General features: G+C 40.0%; 1 protein-coding gene across 1 annotated transcript in view; it reads left to right on the plus strand.

The window, feature by feature from the left end:
* LOC116659141 overlaps positions 1-19,182 on the plus strand; it is a 417,506-nt gene that overhangs the window by 97,446 nt on the left and 300,878 nt on the right. Inside the window, exon 4 of the mRNA XM_032466375.1 lies at positions 6,542-6,589. Coding sequence (XP_032322266.1) covers positions 6,542-6,589 — 48 coding nt within the window. The remainder of the gene's footprint in view (positions 1-6,541; positions 6,590-19,182) is intronic.

A 19,182-nucleotide genomic window follows, 5' to 3' on the forward strand; every position in this document is an offset into this window, starting at 1 on the left:
GCCCCTTTTCCAACGTGAGCAGGATCACTGGTGGGGAAAAGGGTTGATATTTGCTGGGAGAGGTCACTTAAATTCCCATTTGGTTTCCATTAAAGTCCTGCTTGTTCTGTGCTCAGTCACAACTGTAGACTTAGCTATCAGAATGCTCTTTGTCATAAACAGATCTGGTAAACATAATCATATCCCCCCCTGCTGTTTTCAGCCTTGGAATAACTTTACAGGACACACTGTTCTAATTCACATTGACTTACAAGAGTTCAGGTCTCAATTCCAGGACACTTGGTATAATTTGATTATAGAAGAAAATCATGGATTTCTTTTGTAACATTTCCTTCAGCTACTGCTGCCTCTTGTCAAGTACGTATGTGTCTGTGGTGGTGGAGGATTAGCCTTATTAGGTAGCCTAGCTTTATTTAAAGGTATTGAAGTCTACAATAAAGTACCTTGCAGAGGGTCGTCAAGTTAGATGCACCTGATATTGTGAATGTTTGTTGCAGATGTGGTGCCAGTTAAATAATAACCCTTCCCCATCCTGCCTCCCCGCAGAGCTGCCTCTGGACAACACCTTGGCGTCCTTGGCCGCTGATGCCAGCTCAGGTCTGACTTGGGTAGACTTCTGATCTACTACCTTTACCCCACGACTTCCTTTCTTTTGAAGCAGTTATTCGTGCAACGTGGTTTCTGGGTAGTCTCTGATTTCTGTTACTCTAGACACTGCTAATTCTTCCTTGGGCAGTTATTCTCATATAAATAGCAGGGTTTTTAAGACCATGGGCTTTGAATCAGATGGATTGGTTCAAATCTTGGTTCTGCCATTTCTCAGCACCATGACTTTGGGCAAATGATTTTGCTCTGTATGCCTCAGTCTTCCCATCTATAAAACTGAGATCGTAATACAATTATGCTTCTCTCGTGGCCGTATTATGAGAGTTCTGTAGAAACATGTAAGTTGGAGGGCAGGTGGAAACACATTGTAAATGCTCAGAAAATGTGCGTTGTTGATGTTATTATTTTTATTTTAGTTTCTTCTTTGTCTTTCTTCCTTCCCCATCTTTCCTCTCTTTTCTAATTTTTACTCATTTATTTGAGGAAAGCAAGTTTTTTCTCCCCCTTTTGATGGTCTCTTCTCATTTCTGAGTTTTTCGAGCTTGAACACAGGTGACAATAGGCAGTAAGTAGTCAGTCCCCAGTGCGGGCTGGCCTGGGCACGGTGTGCCCTGTGCAGGGAGCTGCTTAGCAGCTTGTTTTGTTCTCCTGCTACTCTTCACCGACAGTCGTCCTAAGTGCCCCGAGTCGCAGCTGCTCCAGAGCAGAGTAACGCTGGGCTGAACTTGAATCAAGAAAAGCAAAAGCATCTGCTTGGGAGGGAAGTTGGGGGTATCAGACCCGAGGCATCATTTATTAGCAGTGGATACCATGTCCTGAAATTTCTAGTAAGGCCTCTTCAGAATTCCAGAGTGTCTACTTCAGTCTCCATCTTCTTCAAATTAAGTATGCTTTTTTTATTCACACTATTCTTCAAGATATACAGAAAAAGCAAAATTGTTCTTAAATTGATTTTAGTATTTTTCTGCTTTGTATAAGTGTTAGTATTGTGATAGTGCACTATTTTTTAAGTGGACTTGCAGAGAGCATTTCAATCATATCAGAGGTTAAATAGGCCTTTGTGTTTTTCCCCTATAAAATGACTTCTATGGGGAAAATAAACTCTATGTCTTTAATGCCTAACTAATGAAAGACATTTTTAGAAGTTTATAAGTGGGGACTGAATGCAAAGCATGATACGGACAATACAGGTGATATTTTACCAGGCCCACTGTCCATTCTGTCTAGGTAAGACATTTACCAGGAGAGATCAAAGAACTCATTTATGTCAAATGGAAATGATATTTCTCTGGAATTGGATTGCCTTTTGTATTAGTCAAAATTCTCCAGACAAATAGAACCAATAGGAAATACACATATATATTATCACATATATTATATATATTATTTATATATAGTATATATTTATATGTTATACATTTATTATTTATATATAATATATATTTATGTATTATACAAAGGCCTATTTAACCTCTGATATGATTGAAATGCTCTCTGCAAGTCCACTTAAAAATAGTACAGTATCACAATACTAACACTTACACAAAGCAAATATACTAAAATCATGTAATATATATATGATGTCCTGAGAACCAGGGAACTGCTAGTGTAAGTCCTGGAGTCCAAAGGCCTGAGGAGCAGGAGCTCCAACGTTTAAGGGCAGGAAATGATGGCTATCCCAACTCAAGAAGACAGGGAGTTTGCTCTTCCTTAGCCTTTACTCCCGTTTGGCGCCCCAACGGATTGGATGATGCCCACCCACATTGGTAAGGGTAGATCTCTTTTCTTCTGTCTCTTAAATCAAATACCAATCTTTTCCAGAAACACCTTCACAGACATACCCAGAAATAATGTTTTACCAGCTATCTGGGCATCCGCTAGCCAAGTCAAGTTAAGTTGACATAAAATTTACCATCACAGCTTTCAATCCCTTTTATAAATGGAAGTCTTGTCCTTGAAGTCATGTTTGCTATCATGATTTTGAAGTGAGTACAAAGGCCATATTCATGGATGTTTATGGCATTTAATATGGCATAGAAACCCAACTAAATTTCTAAAAATGTAAATAAGCACAAAATTTGTGTGTTTATGTTTTTAAACTGGGGAATTTAAAGAACTAGTGCAGATCTGCTTTTGGACTAGTTTGAGTAATTTACCAACATTCAGCCTGTTTCCATTATCCCGGCCCACCCACTGGCTCAATCAAATTAAGAATTTTAACACCAGGCATTTAAAAGAGAAGCGAAAAGGGAAAAGAGGCTCATTTATTTGTATTCTTCAAAGAGAAAGGCGGGCAGGAATCAGCACCCATTTCTGTATTTTCCTACTTCTCATCCCAGATTCCCACAATCCTTGGCAGGCAAGTGGTCCTCAAGTTGTAGTTAGTGGACCATGTATCTCTTTGAATTTCCTTAGATGCTCAGTAACACTCACATTCCTAGGAGCCACCTCAGACCTCCTGACTTGGAATTTCCGGAGTTGGGTTTCAGCAAATTGTGTGGTGAACAGCCCCCTAAATGATCTTTGTGAGCTCTAACATTTGAGAACCAGACATTTTTCCTTCAGATGTATGTGGTTGACAATGAATGTGAGGATAATGGCCCCTTTTGATTCAGGATTCAGTTTTGCTGGACCTCCATTTTTGGATTCTTAACTTCTTTAGGGTAGATTAGTCAGGGTCTATGTAATACCAGGTTGCTAGGATTACATGATAGAGTGCCACAGACTGGGTGGCTTAACAGAAATTTACTTTCTCGTGGCTCTGGAGGCTAGAAACCCAAATCAAGGTGCCAGCAGAGTTAGTTTCTGGTGAGGTCTCTTTTCTCGGCTCCAGATGACTGTCTTCTTTGTCTTCACTTGGTTTTTCCTCTATGCTCATGTGCTGTCTGTGTCTTAGTCTCTTCTCTTCTGAGGACACCAGTCATGTTGGGTTAGGCCTGCCCGTAGAGTCTCATTTTACCTTATTTTACCACTTTATAGGACCTATCTCCAAATATAGTCATATTCTAAGATGTTGGGACTTAGTGAGTCAGCATATTAATTTTGGGGGAACAATTCAGCCCACCTCAATCTAGACGGATCTCAATACACCATATGAGCACGTGGGAGATGACCACTGTAGACGTCTTACGGTTTCTTTCCCCACTCCGACTGTCCCCCAGAAGGCAGTGTGCTCCTGCCTGCTCTCTTGGTCTCTCTTCTAAGGCAGCAGGAAGGAGGGAGAGAGGGACAATGGTAACTTGCTTTTCATTGGCTTTGCTCCTCCTAAGCTCCATTTCTTTGAATGTTCATTGAGAGTCGAATTACCATTGGCTCAACTGCTTCAAACGCCTAAGCAGCAGTTATCAAAGGAAATCTGAGAAGCCAAAGCTCTTTTCATAATTTGTAGTAAAAACGCATTCTTTGCTTTTTTTAACCGGATGACATCTCGCACTGACCGCAAGGGCCACGGTGCTTTGGCGTGGATGAAGGCGGTAGCACCAAGCTGCACCAGTAGTCCTTATAATTTCACCACCGTGCAACTGTATTGCAGGAAATAAAATGTCACAGTCACTTAAAAATGCCCTTGATGAAGTAGGAAAAATTCTGAAGTTCACTAAATTGCAACCTTTGAAATTTTAGTATCATCTTTTTAGTATCTTATGTGACAAAATGGGAAGTATTTGTAAAGCACTTCTACTGCATGTAAACATTCAGGAGCTGTTTTGAAGAAAAGCACTTCTGTGACTGAATTGTCGGCCAAGCTAGCCTCTGTTTTCATGAAGTATCAGTTTAACTTCAAAAGACAAGTGACAGGTGAACTCTGGTTATTCAGACTCACGTAGCTGGCAGACATGCTCGCAAAAATGAGTGGTGTGAGTCTGTCGCTTCAAGAAAAGCAATTGACAGTCTTTGTTGCCTATGATAAAATTCAAGCTTTCAAGTGAAAATTAGAATTTTGGGAAACTTGGGTCTGTTACTGTGAGCTTGCCAGCTTACCAAGAGTTGAAGATTTTTCTGGTGAGGCTGGTGACTAACAAATATGATTGTTTTTCCATCTTATGTGATGAAATATGTCAATAGTTGGGAAACTTATAACTCACGGAATCACTGTTTTCCAGATAACAACCAATGCCTGATGCTATAAAACCAAGTGTGGGTAAAAGATCTATTCAAACTGCAAGATAGAATGACAAATTTTTATATAATAGAGTATAAAAAGTTCATTGATATAATTTAGATTCGACATAGTAACTAACCTTTAAGAAACTATCAATTGTCAACTTTTGGCGTATTATCAGAGAAAAATATTCACAATTATCTGAAAAAATTATTACAAATACTCTTCCCTTTTCCAACTACATATCTGAGTGAGGCTGAGTTTTATTCATTTACTTGAACCCAAAACATATCATATCAAAACAGATTAAATGCAGAAGCAGATATGAGGATCTGTCTTCTATTTAAGCTAAACATCAAAGATTTGAAAAACTGTGAAAGAATACCATCTTCTCACTATTTTTTTCTGCTTAGGAATATGCATAAAATATGTAAACATTTGTTACTTAATATGTAGTGGGTATATTATTGCTATTTTTAAAATGAATTAATAAATACATTTTAAAAATTCTCATTTCCAGTTGCTGAGTGAATATTAATGGATATAACCCACATAAACAAAAGCTATTTGGGGGCTCCAATAATTTTTAAGAGGGCAAAGGAATCCTGGGATTGAACAGTTTGTGGACTGTAGACTTAGCATTTTTCTAGCTACATTGTAGTAACTGGTTTAGAGTTAACTTTGATTCATAGTACACTTAATGCCAAAGGTATTCACTATCTGAATGCTCAACACAGTAAGCTTGATTTTTCCCTTTTCTCATTGGGAGAAAAACCATAATGGTATTCTATACCAAAATATTCTTAACTAATGCTTGCTTTACCTTTCCTAATCCCAAATAAGATTAGATATCATAAAGAAGCTGGAAAAGAAAAAGCCCTCTAGAAAAACTAATGTTTTTGAGAGCTTTGTTTCTGTCTACTGAAAATGTATTTAAATTAGCAGAGATTAAAATCCGTCCTATTGAAAGGCACTTGGAAATCTTGCCACAAATGTGCCCTTTCCTTCATTCTGCCTCTATTTTCTCTTTTTCTAATTTATAGAGCATTGTTTTTTCTTTCTTCTCCTTCTTTTCTTTCTGCCTTATCTCTTCTTTTATTCATTCCCCTCCTCTCCCTTTGCCCGATTATAGCTGGAAGTATTTTCTCATGTGTTGTAGCTTCTGCCAGCATCCTCTAAGAAAGATGCTGAATCAGTAAAAATGAGCAAGGCATTGACAAAGCGTAAGTGCATCTTTGCCTTCTCAGCGCCCAGATTTAAACAGTCTTCCATTCAGTATGTAAAATTCAGCCCTGGAGTCTATGCTCTGCTTCTATTTTAGATTTCTAGGGGCTGTGAAGGAAGGTTAGGGGAAAGGATTTTAACTTAAAACTTATACCTTCTATAAGCCAGAAAGAGAAAGAAAAATACCTTATGAGATTGCTCATATGAGGAATCTAAAAAAAAAAAACCAAAACATAAATACAAAACAGAAACAGACTCATAGACATAGAATACAAACTTGTGGTTGCCAAGGGGGCGGGGGGTGGGAAGGGACAGACTGGGATTTTAAAATGCAGAATAGATAAACAAGATTATACTGTATAGAACAGGGAAATATATACAAGATCTTGTGGTAGCTCACAGCGAAAGAAAAATGTGACAATGAATATATGTATGTTCATGTATAACTGAAAAATTGTGTTCTACACTAGAATTTGATAAAACATTGTAAAATGACTACTACTCAATAAAAAATGTAAAAAAAAAAGCATACCTTCTAGAAGAAATGACTTCAGAATAAGTTCTATCATTATATTGTGTTCTTCATAAATTCCTTTCTCATTTTTCCTCTAGTCCAAAAGTCACTCCCGCGTTGGCCTGAAATCAAGCACCAAGCAAAAGGTATGTTTTCTTTCCTGCCTCTGTGTTATCCCTTAAAAAATAATTATTTTGGTGACTTGTTTTTGGAAGTCAAGGATACACCCAGAAACAAAGTATTTTTTGATTTTCATTTCCTTTGCCTCCATAATAGCCAAACTGAAATTGGAAAGAGATCCTTGAAATGAAATGGAATGAGAGAGATTCTAGAAACCCAGTGAAAGAATCTGAGCATTTCCCCATGGCTTACAAGCAATTCTGAAAGCCAAGTCAGAAGCTACTCTCCCAGATTCAGCTCTTTTATTTTCTCAGCCCTTCACAGTGAAGGAATTTGTTCCTATCTCAGTTCATATTTTTACCAAACTCTCAGCATCTGCTGTGGAAAATGACCCTCACCTATGACCTGTGATGAATTGGCTAAATCATGAGCTCCGTGAGTCAGAAAAAGTTGGTTTCAATTCCTGATTCTGTCACTCTGCTAGCTATGTGACCTTGGACATATTCGTACAAAGATGATTGTACCTCCTATGTAGTACGTTTTAAGGATAAAATGAGATAATATATGTGAAAGCACTTATATCCCAGTGCCTAGCATAAAATAGGCAGTTAATAATTTTTTTAATTCTATAATATTTCATTGAAATTTTATGTATAAAAACAAAGGAAAATTTGAAATTCCAAAGTGTTAATCCTTGGACACACACGCTATGTTTAAATTATGTTATTTCCTGATGACATAGAGGGTGGTGAGGTAAAAAGATTTATTAGAATTTGGGAGATGTTTATGCTTAAAATTATGCTTCTCGTGTAGATGTTTGAACTATTTGGAGTACTTGCCTAACCTCTGAGGATAATGGGATCTTAACTCAGAATACCTTTCTGATGTCAACTGTTAGAGAAAAAACACTTCATGAATGTAAAGCACCTAAGAGGTGTTTAAGGAGATTTAAAGAGAGCGTCTGTGAAGGCACCAAGCCCAGTGCCTGAGATCACAGCTATTGTTACTAGAGAAACATCATGTTGATCTGGAAGAAGATGGACAGACCTGGGTTCTATGCCAGCTTCAACACTTTGCAGGAAGTCATAGCTGGCATTGAGAGGACAAACCCTGTGCTCCAGGTACAGTTAGGAGCACTTTACAAGGATCAACTTGTTAAGTACTCTCCAGTAGGTGTTCTTGTGTCCCTCAGGGTCTGTCAGCAGAGTAATCACACCAGCAATTTGAACGGAGACAATTTGAATATGAAGAGCTGCTAATTGGTTGTGAAGTTGTTAACTGGGAAATGGAAGGAGTGAAAAGAGAACTCTAAGGTGTGGGTGGGGGTAGCAAGTCCTGGAAGCGGTTACCACCCCCAGGGCTGAGGGAAGGAAGGAAAGAGTTGGGATTACTAAAACTTCAGAGACACTTAGAGGACGGGCCCCCGCAGAGCTAAAATGCAGATCTCTGAGGGGGAGGGTGCTGGCCCGCACGCTGTGAAGCTGGTACTACAAGTCCTGGGAACAGTCCAGCCAGATTCAGTGGCTCTGCAGGGAGGAGAGAAGGGTGGTAGCATTGGGCTGAGGCTCAGAGGAAGCGCGCAGGAAGGAGCAAGTTCATTTTTGCTGCTCCAGCTCCGTAGCACCCTCCCCTCCAGCGCCCCCTACTGGTAGAGCCAACAGGAAGCCTGCTAACTAAGCAGGAGTGTCTTGCAGAGTCCCAGACTTAGCATCACAAAGCTGGTTATAAAAACCAAAACAAAACAAAGTAAAGCTGGTAACAGAAGGATAGGTGTGGAGATGAGAAACTGGTCCACTTGTGAGCTCCTTTCTGAAGATCAGGAAACTGAGGCACAGATATATTAAGCTGTGTTTACCCAGTGCTAGGGTCTGAATATTTGTTGAACCCTAACCCCTAAAGGGGATAGTATTAGTAGGTGGGGCCTTTGGGAGGTGCCTAGGTCATGAGAGTGGAGCTCTTATGTATGGGATCAATGCTTTTATAAAAAAGACCCCTTCCACCATGTAAGGACACGGTGAACAGTCTGCAACCCTCACCTGACTATACTGGTACCATGATCTGGGGCTTGCAGCCTCCAGAACTGTGAGAAATACATTTCTGTTGTTTATAAGCCACCTAGTCTGTGGTATTTTGTCCTCGCAGCCTGAAAGGACTAAGTAAGACACCCATCTAGGAAGAGGCAGGGTCAGAACTTAAACCTAAACAGCCTGACTCCAAAGTTCATGCTGTTAACTTTTAGAACAAATGACTATAGGCAAACACACTTCTCTAAAGCTTACTTTTAAAATCTGCAAAACAAGGATGATACTCTCTGACTTGTAAGGGTTGTTCTAAGGGTTCCATAAACAATATAAATGACGTGCCTGTTATATTTCCTGGCACATAGTCAGTTTTGAACAATACTAGCTCTTACTAAATATGGCATTTTTCTCTCTTTGAGTATAGAAGAGTATTCATTTGCCTCCGTGAATCTATGTGTAGTTTTGAAAGTATTGCCTTTGCCTTGGGGTGGTTTCATCTCCGATGGGTTGTTTGTTTAGTTGATTATCTCTCCAGCTTAGCATAGTTAAGTGTTTCTGTTGGAAGGTGAGCAGCAGAGAGAAGTTCATGCTGGAGCTTGATCAATGGAGGCTTTCTTGACGATGTCCTGAAAAAATCAGAATTTATCAGGGGCTGCCTCAGGGCACTGAGTTAGCCTTTCACTTTGGGTTTTAAGTGGTGGGGGAAATCATTGAATGTATTCATTTGCTCTTTAATGCAGTAATCATTTATAGGGCACTTAATTGCAGCAGACATCGTACTAGGCATGGGGGGTGATATAAACAGACATAGGGACCCTACTCTAGAGACTGATTCTTCCAGCCTAGGGGGGAGTATGATGCAAAAACTCAACTGCTCATTTTCCCTCCCTCCTCCTTATCCTTGACAGGTGTGCATGTGTAAATATTTCTTGTTACACAGATATCATGTCATCATGTGGGTAAAATATCTCCTGGGCCCACTATGGAGTCAACTGATATCCAGGGGAGGTTGTATGGGGTGTAGAGGTGTGAGGGAAGGCAGCTGTCTGTCCTAAAGGACAGACTCATTCATTCACTAGAGAAGAGGTAAGTCTCAGATCAGACACAAGGAATGTGTGGGAGGGGCTGGGAGGCAGCAACACTAGGAGGCTCCTGGGTCCCTGGCTGTAGGTTGTAAGACGTTTGTGTGCAGGTGTAGGAAGAATTAAGGGCTTCAGGGTGCGGACTGTGATGCTGTGTGGGCCCTTTTTCTCTAGAGTGCTCCATAGAGTCGGGGAGACAGCCTGGACTGGGCAGGGCCCTAGAGCCCTGGAAGTAGCTACCTGGTGGGATCAGGAGCCTCTCCTGGTAAATCAGGCTGTCTTTATGCTTTATCTTTCCTTTGTGTTCATTTTCTTTTTGCTTAAAAGTGCCAAATATCTTGGTATCCCGAAGGGAACTAAGGGAAGGGCTTTATGTATGTGTTTTGGTCCGAACTTTAAGGGGAAGCATGGTAGTTGTGGCTTTCAGGGTGCTCATGAGAGAACCCCAAGGTTGTAGTCAGGTACTCAAGGTCATACTAGGTCTTGTTGCTTTTTCTATAAGTTCTGGTGAAAATTAAGGAGGTTAGGTTATATTGAGATATGTTTTATAGGATGTGGGAATATCAAAACCTGTTCTTGACCCCCTCAGCTCAAGGGAATCAGAGGAAAATAGATACACAGAGGGCAAAGACTGGCAAATGAATATTCTATTACCCCAGTGGAGAATTTCAGTGAGCTGTGTTGAAATAAATAGCAGACACTTTTGTCTCCTTCCTGCAAAACTTTCTACTCCCCAAGTATCTTGTCAAGATTAATAACAATATTAATGGTAAAAATAACATGCCATCAACGTTCTGGTTGCTTTGCAAACATTCAGTAGTAGCACTGTTTGCCTTCGATTTTAATCAAACAGAAAATTGAATTGCCAGAGCCACCAGTTAACAGAGTGTTTTAAATCTTCTTAGTCTCCTGCCCACACATTTCTCTGGTGTTCAATGATCTTGAGTTTACTACATCCTTGCTTCTATCAAAGCCATCTTCTCAGATCTGAAAAAAATGAATTCACAGTAAGTTACATTTGAATTATATGGCTTAAAGTCTAATCTCTCCCAAGAGTATTTGCATTTTAATAGATGACAGAGCTAATGAAATCGAGTTGAAGGGGTGGAATTTCTGGCATTAGAAAACAGGGAACAATTTTTGGTTGGTAGAAAGATCTTATCCTTGCTCCTAAAATTACATCGTTTACCTGTAAGATTGATTCCGAAGGAGACATTACTGGTTAGATGATCTAGGGTCACAAATGTGTGTAGTTGGTAGGGAGTCAGTGATTTGGTTTGTAGCACTGATGCTGGCACTTGTCTGTTCAGCCCACGACCATCCCCTTCCATCCCCATTCTCCACCAACGTCCCTGTTACTGAATATAATGTCCCTCTTTCCCACGGAACTGGAAGCTCTCCTCTAAACACAAATCGTGTTTTGTTAATGTTTGTACCTTTCCTCTACCCCTTTCTTTCTGGCACCAAGTATCTGAGAGCTTCTTACACGCTGATAAGTGTACTGAAAAAAACACCCCATGCCCCATTTACACCTGAGCAGTCCATGCTGCAGACAGTAAAGGAGCCCAGTGTTAGCCTCAGCTCCCTGGAGAAGTTTTTAGTTTTTCCTGCTAGACTAAAAGAGGCTCTTGAACTTTTCCCGTGGTATTATTTTCATTTTCTATTTCTATCCTTATTCTCCATCAGCAGTGTTCTTCTGCCCTTCTGATTCCCCCATTCAACTCCCGCCACCCCTGCCCCAGGAGCGGACTTCCCCTCTGTCAGAATCCTGCACCACGTTGGTGCGTTTGTTAAGACTGGTGAACCTACACTGATGGCCCGTTATCATCCCAAGTCCACAGTTTATGTTACGGTTCACTCTTAGTGTTGTTCATTCTGTGGGTTTTGATAAATGGATGACACGTATCCACCATTTTCATTTCACTGCCCTGAAAGCCCTCCGTGCTTTGCCTGTTCATGTCTCCACCCCCAGGCTCTGGCAGCCACTGATCTTTTGAGTCTCCATTGTTTTACCTTTTCCAGAATGTCATGTAGTTGGAATAATACAGTATGTAACCTTTTCAGATTGGCTTCTTTCACTTTAGTAATATGCGTTTAACGTTCCTCTGTCTTTTCATGGCTTGACAGCTCATTTCTTTTTAGCACTGAACAATATTCCATTGTCTGCCTGTACCACAGTTTGTTTATCCATCCACCTACTGAGTAGATAAAACTGATTGCTTCCAAGTTTTGGCAGAATAAATCTGCTCTTAACATCCATGTGCACGTTTTTGTGTGGACAGAAGTTTTCAACTCATTTGAATAAATATTAAGGTGTACGATTGCCACATCATTTTTTTCTTTATCATTTTCTTCTCGCAAATGACCCTCAGCCTTTGCTCTATCGTCCTTAAGTGTCTGCTCCAACTTGTGTATTTTCCCATATGCGCTTCTTGTTGTTGGCTGAGTCTTTCCTGCATTGAGCCTCTGGCACCCCCAGGAATGATCTGTGCCTCACTTGAAGGAAAATGTAAGGAAAGAGAGAAACTCTATGCAACATTAGTACAGAGAAGTTTTTAGTGTAGCCGCTAGATTTGGGCAAGTGAAGAAGGAAAAGCCATAAGCTGCAGTTATAGCACCCAAGAGTTAAATTCTATCTGCCCATGCAGTTCTTACTGGTATCAGGAAGAGTAATTTGGGCCTTTTACATCGTTGTGAGGATCTGAACACTGAATCTAGCTTAAGGGGAAGTTAGAAGTCACTGCTTTCTGGTGGTGACAATTCCCCTTGAAGGTCCTGACAGGAGACAGAGAAGAAATCGGACTCCCTGAAGTGGGGCCCATATTATCTTTCCATCCATGTTATCTTTTCATGGCTATGAAAGATGCCCAGTGGCTTTCTAGAAGATGTAGCTTGAATAAAAAAATGACAAAACCAACAAGATGAATTTAAAAGAGATGGAGATCATCTCTACAGACCCCCAACAATGGGGACTCTAGGAGAGCCTACTGTTTTTTTTTTTCCCCCAGGAAAACAAACAAACCTGAATTAGCATTTTTATATTTTGGGTTTTAAAAAATACTATTTTTTTTCTAGAAAGAGGGAAGGTTTTGAGACAAATATTGTTCAAAGGGTCAAATGCCGTGTGTATCAGACTCACTGACGCTAACTTTTACAGTCAGCTCATTTCTGAATTCTAGCCATGACAGACCCAGAAGGACAAACTGGGCATTGCAGCAATGTAGGTCAAATTCTGTTGCCATAAGCTCCAGGGGACTGGCTGTCCAGTGCCTTTTTTTCCCCTTGAACTTGTGTTATATTGAATGGTATTTGGCAAAAATGAGCCCTGGGCGGAGGCTTTGGGAGAATATCATGGATTTTTAATGTGACAGCATTTGTTAAGTGGGCATCAGAGTCATTTAATTTTTCACTTACTCCTCTTTTCCCGCACCTGTCCTACCTAAGCTTGTGTCTCTCCGTGTCACATTTCCTTGTGGCCAAGGGTCTCCTTCAGTTCTGTTTCCTCTCCCTTAATTTTCTAGCACCCTGAGACATTCCAGAAATAGAATGCATGCTCAGGCTTGCTTTGGTTGCAGCTGAGCATCTCAAACTCAAAAAAAGGAGTCGACTTCAAGGGCAGTGTAGGCCAACAGCTTTAAGAATCCCTTTCAAAGAGCAGATATATTCGTATAAATCCTGTGGGAGGTGAGGCCCAAGTGGGATTGCTCAAAGCATCCGCCTTGTATTTCTGGAGCAAAGGAAAAATAATAATGCCTCCGAGTACAGCTCTCCTTGTTAAATATTAAATGTGGTCCCAGCCCAACTCCCCTGTGGTTCTCTGAGTTTGGGTGGGTCTCTTCAGGCTGGTCCTCTAATGGGCTGTTCTCGCCTGTGAGTTAGACCCAGTTTTTCAGAATGACAGTCATTCTACAAGGAGAGCCAATGAGCTTAAACCTAATAGGAGGTAGAGACGAGGTGAGATTTTTCTGGGAAATGTCATAAAGGATCTATAATAATGCAATTTCTTCTCTTAACAGAATGAAATATTAGCTCTGAAAAGTTCGTGGCACTTCAGCTTAGAAAAGTCGGTCTGTGTACCCTTGTGTCAGGCTGTTTTGAAGTCAAAACTTTGATTTTTGTGTTCACGGCTTTCTCTAAGTGGCCTTTTAGTTTAACTAAAACAAAGAAGGTGTTTTGATTTGCATAAATCAAAATCTTCCATGCTTCAGAAATGCTCTAGATAGGATTTCAGAAGGAAAGAATGAAAATGTATACTTTTCTCCCTTTCCTTGTAATAAAGATGATTCTCTTTGCGGAGGTTGGAAAGTCACAGTTCAGATATGTTTTGCTTTGTCCATTTGAGTGATTTTTCAAAATACTGAGCTAATATTTCAAAGCATGAGTGTTTTCACATAAATACCTGGATTTGGGGCTTGTCCTGAAAAATTGGAATAACTGGAACCTTAGTATGGATTTCCAAATGACAATAATCTACCGTAGCTAAGGGGTCACTGCCCCCTCTGAATAGAGCGAGGCCCCTCCAGTTCACCATGTTCCTTACTTTTCCCCACTGTCTTCCCAACACCCTCCAACTCATGCCTTTCCCTGCTTTTCTGGCCCCAAGAGGCATTTGAGCTTTTGACTTCTATCCTGTGTATAGTATGCTACTTCTTCCCTTGAAGAGTTCTAAGTCCTTATATAGATATTTTAGCTGAGATTAATCCCGAGCTGTCTTGCAAACGCATTCTATTTAGCAAATTCATTAATTAGGGTTCAGATTTTCTTAGTAACATCTTAGGCTTCAGCAAAGAATTGCTTTAAGCCTTCTTTGGTTTAAACTTATTTTCTTCGATACATGCATCCCAATGTTCATAGCAGAACTATTTACAATAGCCAAGACAAGGAAGCAACAACCTAAATATCCACTGATAGATGAATGGATGTATATATATATATATATTACTCAGCCATGAGCAAGAATGAAATAATGGATGGGCCAGGACATTGTCATTCTAAGTGAAGTAAGCCAGAAAGAGAAAGAAAAATACCATATGATATCACTTACATGTGGAATCTAAAAAAGAATGACACGAATGAACTTATTTACAAAGTGAAACAGACTCACAGACATAGAAAACAAACTTATGGTTACTAAGGTAGAAAGAGGGGTGGAGGGATAAGCTGGGAGTTTGAAATTTGCAGATACACACTACTACATATAAAATAGATAAACAACAAGGTCCTACCGTATAGCACAGGGAACTATATTGTTGAATATAGTAATTCAATAATATTTAATTATTGTAATAGCATATAATGAAAAAGAATACGAAAAGGAGTATATATGTATAACTGAACCACTGCGCTATACACCAGAAACTAACACAATATTTTAAACTGTCTATAATTCAATAATAATAAAAAAACAAAGCTCAAGGAAAAAATAAACTTATTTTCATCTAGTGTATTATGGTATTTAAGACTTTTTTAGTAAAAGATAATTCCATGTTATCACTCTTCTGATGAGATAGGGCGCGTTCAGGGTGGTATGGCTGTAGACGTGTTATCACTCTTCTTTTTCCCACCAGGCGCTTGACTTACAGAACAGCAGTTCTGCATTCTAGTTAAGCTAAGAATAAATCTCCTTTAAAATGAAACTAAGGACAGGAGTCCACTACATAAATATGGTAGCTTCTGCATAATGACATTAGTCCAAGTCCCAATATTATTCCGGACACAAATTTTGCAAACAAAAATATTCTCAAACCTTAAGAACTCAATCATAAAACAACCAAAATGGGGAAGAAATAGAAGAGAGAAATAAGATAGTCCACAAAAGGAAGGAGTAGCAAGGGAAATCTGGACATTAAAATGCAAATGATAGGTTTCTGGGAGGCAGCTGCCTGAGCTGATGGGTCCAGAAGCATAGCGTCACCGCCACAAGCAGGTCTAGATCTAGAATGAGGTGAGTGAGGTAAGCACAGTATTTGAGAGGGTGCCGAGAAACCTAGTAATCATGATGAACACTTTCAGATAACGTAATCTTTTAAAATGTTAATGCACTATTTTATAAATCAAAATTAATGTTTTTTTAAAAAAAAACTATGATGGATAACATGGTCTTGTTGGCCAACAGGCTGAAATCTGGCCAGCATTTAGGAGCTACCCTATGCCAGGTATGGTGCTAAGCACTTTTCATGCTTTTTGAAAAAAATTAATATACAGAACAACTTCGTAAGTTCTATTATTTCCTATGTATCTCCACATTTTATGGATGAGAAAACTGAGGCTTAATGATGGTGAGTAACTTACTCAGGTTAAAGCTAATAAGTGACAGGGCCAAGATCCAGGCAGTTTGACTCTAGAAGCTACTTAGTCCACGGTACCATACCACCCACATCTGCTGGGGTGGCTCAGCCCCCAGATCATCAAGTTCTGTGCTTGCTGATGTGCCTCTGCTCTCCTGGTGTTCCTCCTGGATCAGGGATACAGTCATGAGCTCAGAGAGGCCATGTGTAGGTGACTGGCTCAGAGGAACTGAATTAATTTGATGGGAAGACGTAGCTTATTGGTTTTTCTATACTATGTGGTTTCTGTTCAATCTGATGTTGGGAGAGAGGAAGGAAGAGACAAAGGAGGAGAGGGGAAGAGAGAGAATCAGGACACACACACACACACACACACACACACACACACACACCCCTAAAGACAGTGAGACCAAGGCAATCAATACATCTGTTGTTGGAAGAGGCAAGAGCAAAGAGGAAGAGGCTGTTTCACCATAAGGTTCAGGCCCAGAATGGAGAGTGAGGGAACCCTGCAGCTGAAGGGGACCCACACAGCTCAGCCCTAGAACTGCAGGGAAACGGTGCTCCAGTGTGTCTGAGCTCACTCAGGCCTGTTTTCTGGCTTCTTTACTGTGTGTACTTCACTACATAACCTCCTCATCGTAATAGACAGCCGGAGGTGTTTACCACAACCCAGAATAGCCCATCAGGCTGTTGTTCCCAGTCTCACAGTCCTCTGCTCCCAGTTTGAGTTGTCCTGTCTTCCTATCCTTTCACTGTCTTCCCCCCTTTTCCTGGCCATCCCACCTCCTCTAGCCGTCATTACACTGATGGAAGAGTCTTCATCAGTGGAATGACCTTGATTTTTCCTTTTGCAATGCTTCATGTAACTGTACAGAGCTCAGCTGTCTGTGATGCTTCAGCTGATTCTCCAGATGCTTCATTATCTGTCAGATTCTCCATGCCTGCAGGGCTGGAACGGGTAAGGAGCTGAGAGGGCTGGCCAAGGAGGGGGCAGGGTCTGAGAATGCACGGGTAGGTAAGAAAGTTCAGTTAAATTAGCCGTACCCTGTAAGCACATCTGCTCATTTTATTAGCATATTTACCATAGAATATTTACCTTCAACTTCACACTTGCTGCTACTGCTGTGACCAGATTTAATATACATATGGTAGATTTTTCAATACCACTCAGCTCACTAAAAATAATACCGTCTAACTGAGTCGTTCTTGGTCCTATTGGATCCAGTGACCACTTTAGGCAGTAAATGTTTAACAAACATTTTGTAATGACTCCTTTACTATTTGTATGGATAATATAACCTGTTTACACATACTTTAAGAAATGCTCCAACTGTACAAAAAATTAAAAGAAAGTAAATAAAGTAAATGTAAATTCTTAGGTAGAACTATATCAGAGACATAAAAGATTGTGAGATATTTTCATCTCTTTTTTTAGAATCATTGAGAATGAGACTGTGAATAATGCAGACTGAGCAGGTGTTCTATCTTAGCCACTCAAAACCCAGGATCCTTGTCATCACAGTCAGTGATATGATTTCTCCAAATGGTGACTGTGCTAAGCAGAGTAATGGCCTTGCCAAGGATGTCTATTTGCCAATTTCTGGAAACTGAACACGTTACCTTATGTGATATAAGGTGCTTTGCAGATATTAAGTTCAGGATCTCGAGATGGAGATCGTATACTGAATTATCCCTGTGGGCCCAGTGTCAACCCAAGGGTCCTCATAAGAGACAGACAGGAATGTCAGAGGCAGAGAAGGTGGGACAGTGGAAGAAGAGGTTGGAGTGGTACGGGGCCTTGAGCCAAGGAGTGTGGGCAGCCTTTAGAAGCTGGAAAAGGAAAGAAAAGGGATTCTCCACAGAACCTGCAGAAGGAACACAGCTGTGAAGACCACTGTAGACTTCTGATCTCTAAAGTTGACAGATGATAAATATGTGTTGTTTGAAGCCACTAAGTTCGTGATCATCTCTTACAGCAGCAAAAAGAAACTAATACAGTGACCAACTCTTGGAAAATACCACACTATCAAAGTTCAATCTTTATAAAATTTATATGATTGTTTCCTTTCTGGAAAATTTATTGCATAGTCAAAGTGTGCAAAAATACTTTGTGATGATATGTAAAATGGAGCTTGATTCTAGACTGAAATGACTATAAACACAGTTTTCATCGTGTTACCAGGTCTTCTGTTTTTTCACTCTTATCCTCTCCCTTCTCTTCTCTCACCCATCGTAGTTTCTCGTTTATATTTGGTGTGACTTCCTGCTTGTTGTGAGATCTCCTTGCTTTGTGGCTTCACCTTCCCTTTGCAGAGTAGTTTTTCAAGATCTTTTCCACGAACTCAGTTCCCTCCCTAAGGCTACCAGCTGTTACTGTTCTTGTTCGAGGAATGTCCTCTTTTTTAAAAAATTTTTTCTTTATTTTGTTTTGGGGGGGGTAGTTAAATTTTTAAAATTCATTTATTTTAATGGAGGTATTGGGGATTGAACCCAGGACCTCGTGTATGCTAGGCACACACTCTACCCCTGAGCTATACCTTCCCCCTCAACATACTCTTCCTTTAGCTTAAAATGACCTTCAGGCTCCAGTCCTGGGTTTGACTGATGCCTGGTGACCCTTCAAAACTCAAGAGCCCTCATTTCAAGCAGCTCCTTTGACCTCCACTGGCACAGGTAGTCCTCCTCTTGGGTTTTCATTGGCCCCTGAACTTACTTGTCTTTATCACCTGTTTTTGTTTTTTGCTATGTGCAGATACTGTACCAAGCACTTCAGATATATTTTGTCATTTCTATCATACACCAATCCTATGAGCTAGCTAGGTTTTACAGATGGGGACATTGAGATTCAGAGAGTAAACATTTAAAATCTAAAAATTAAAAAGAAGAGAATTCCTGTTCTTAGAATTCTTTATGTTCCTGAAAGGTTAAATTTCAGTGAATTACATTGAAAAGGATGAAATGTTTACTTTTTACTTATTAGTAACCATTTATTGTGCTTGTATATACATAGAGGAAAGTTTCCACATGCTTTAGGATGCCTGTTTTTAGAGTGAGTGAATGGTTTATTTTATCCATTTGTATCATTAGAACTTATTGCAAGATCAATTAGTGAAGTCAAATTTTTTTGGCTTTCGTGTATAAATTCTACTTTGTATGGTGGTTTAAACGTTTTCTAGGCCCATTACTTGTTTTTATACGTAATTTTTCATGTGTAGGTACAAATTTA

Source organism: Camelus ferus, chromosome 2, assembly GCF_009834535.1.
Source record: "Camelus ferus isolate YT-003-E chromosome 2, BCGSAC_Cfer_1.0, whole genome shotgun sequence".
NCBI classification, from domain to species: domain Eukaryota; kingdom Metazoa; phylum Chordata; class Mammalia; order Artiodactyla; family Camelidae; genus Camelus; species Camelus ferus.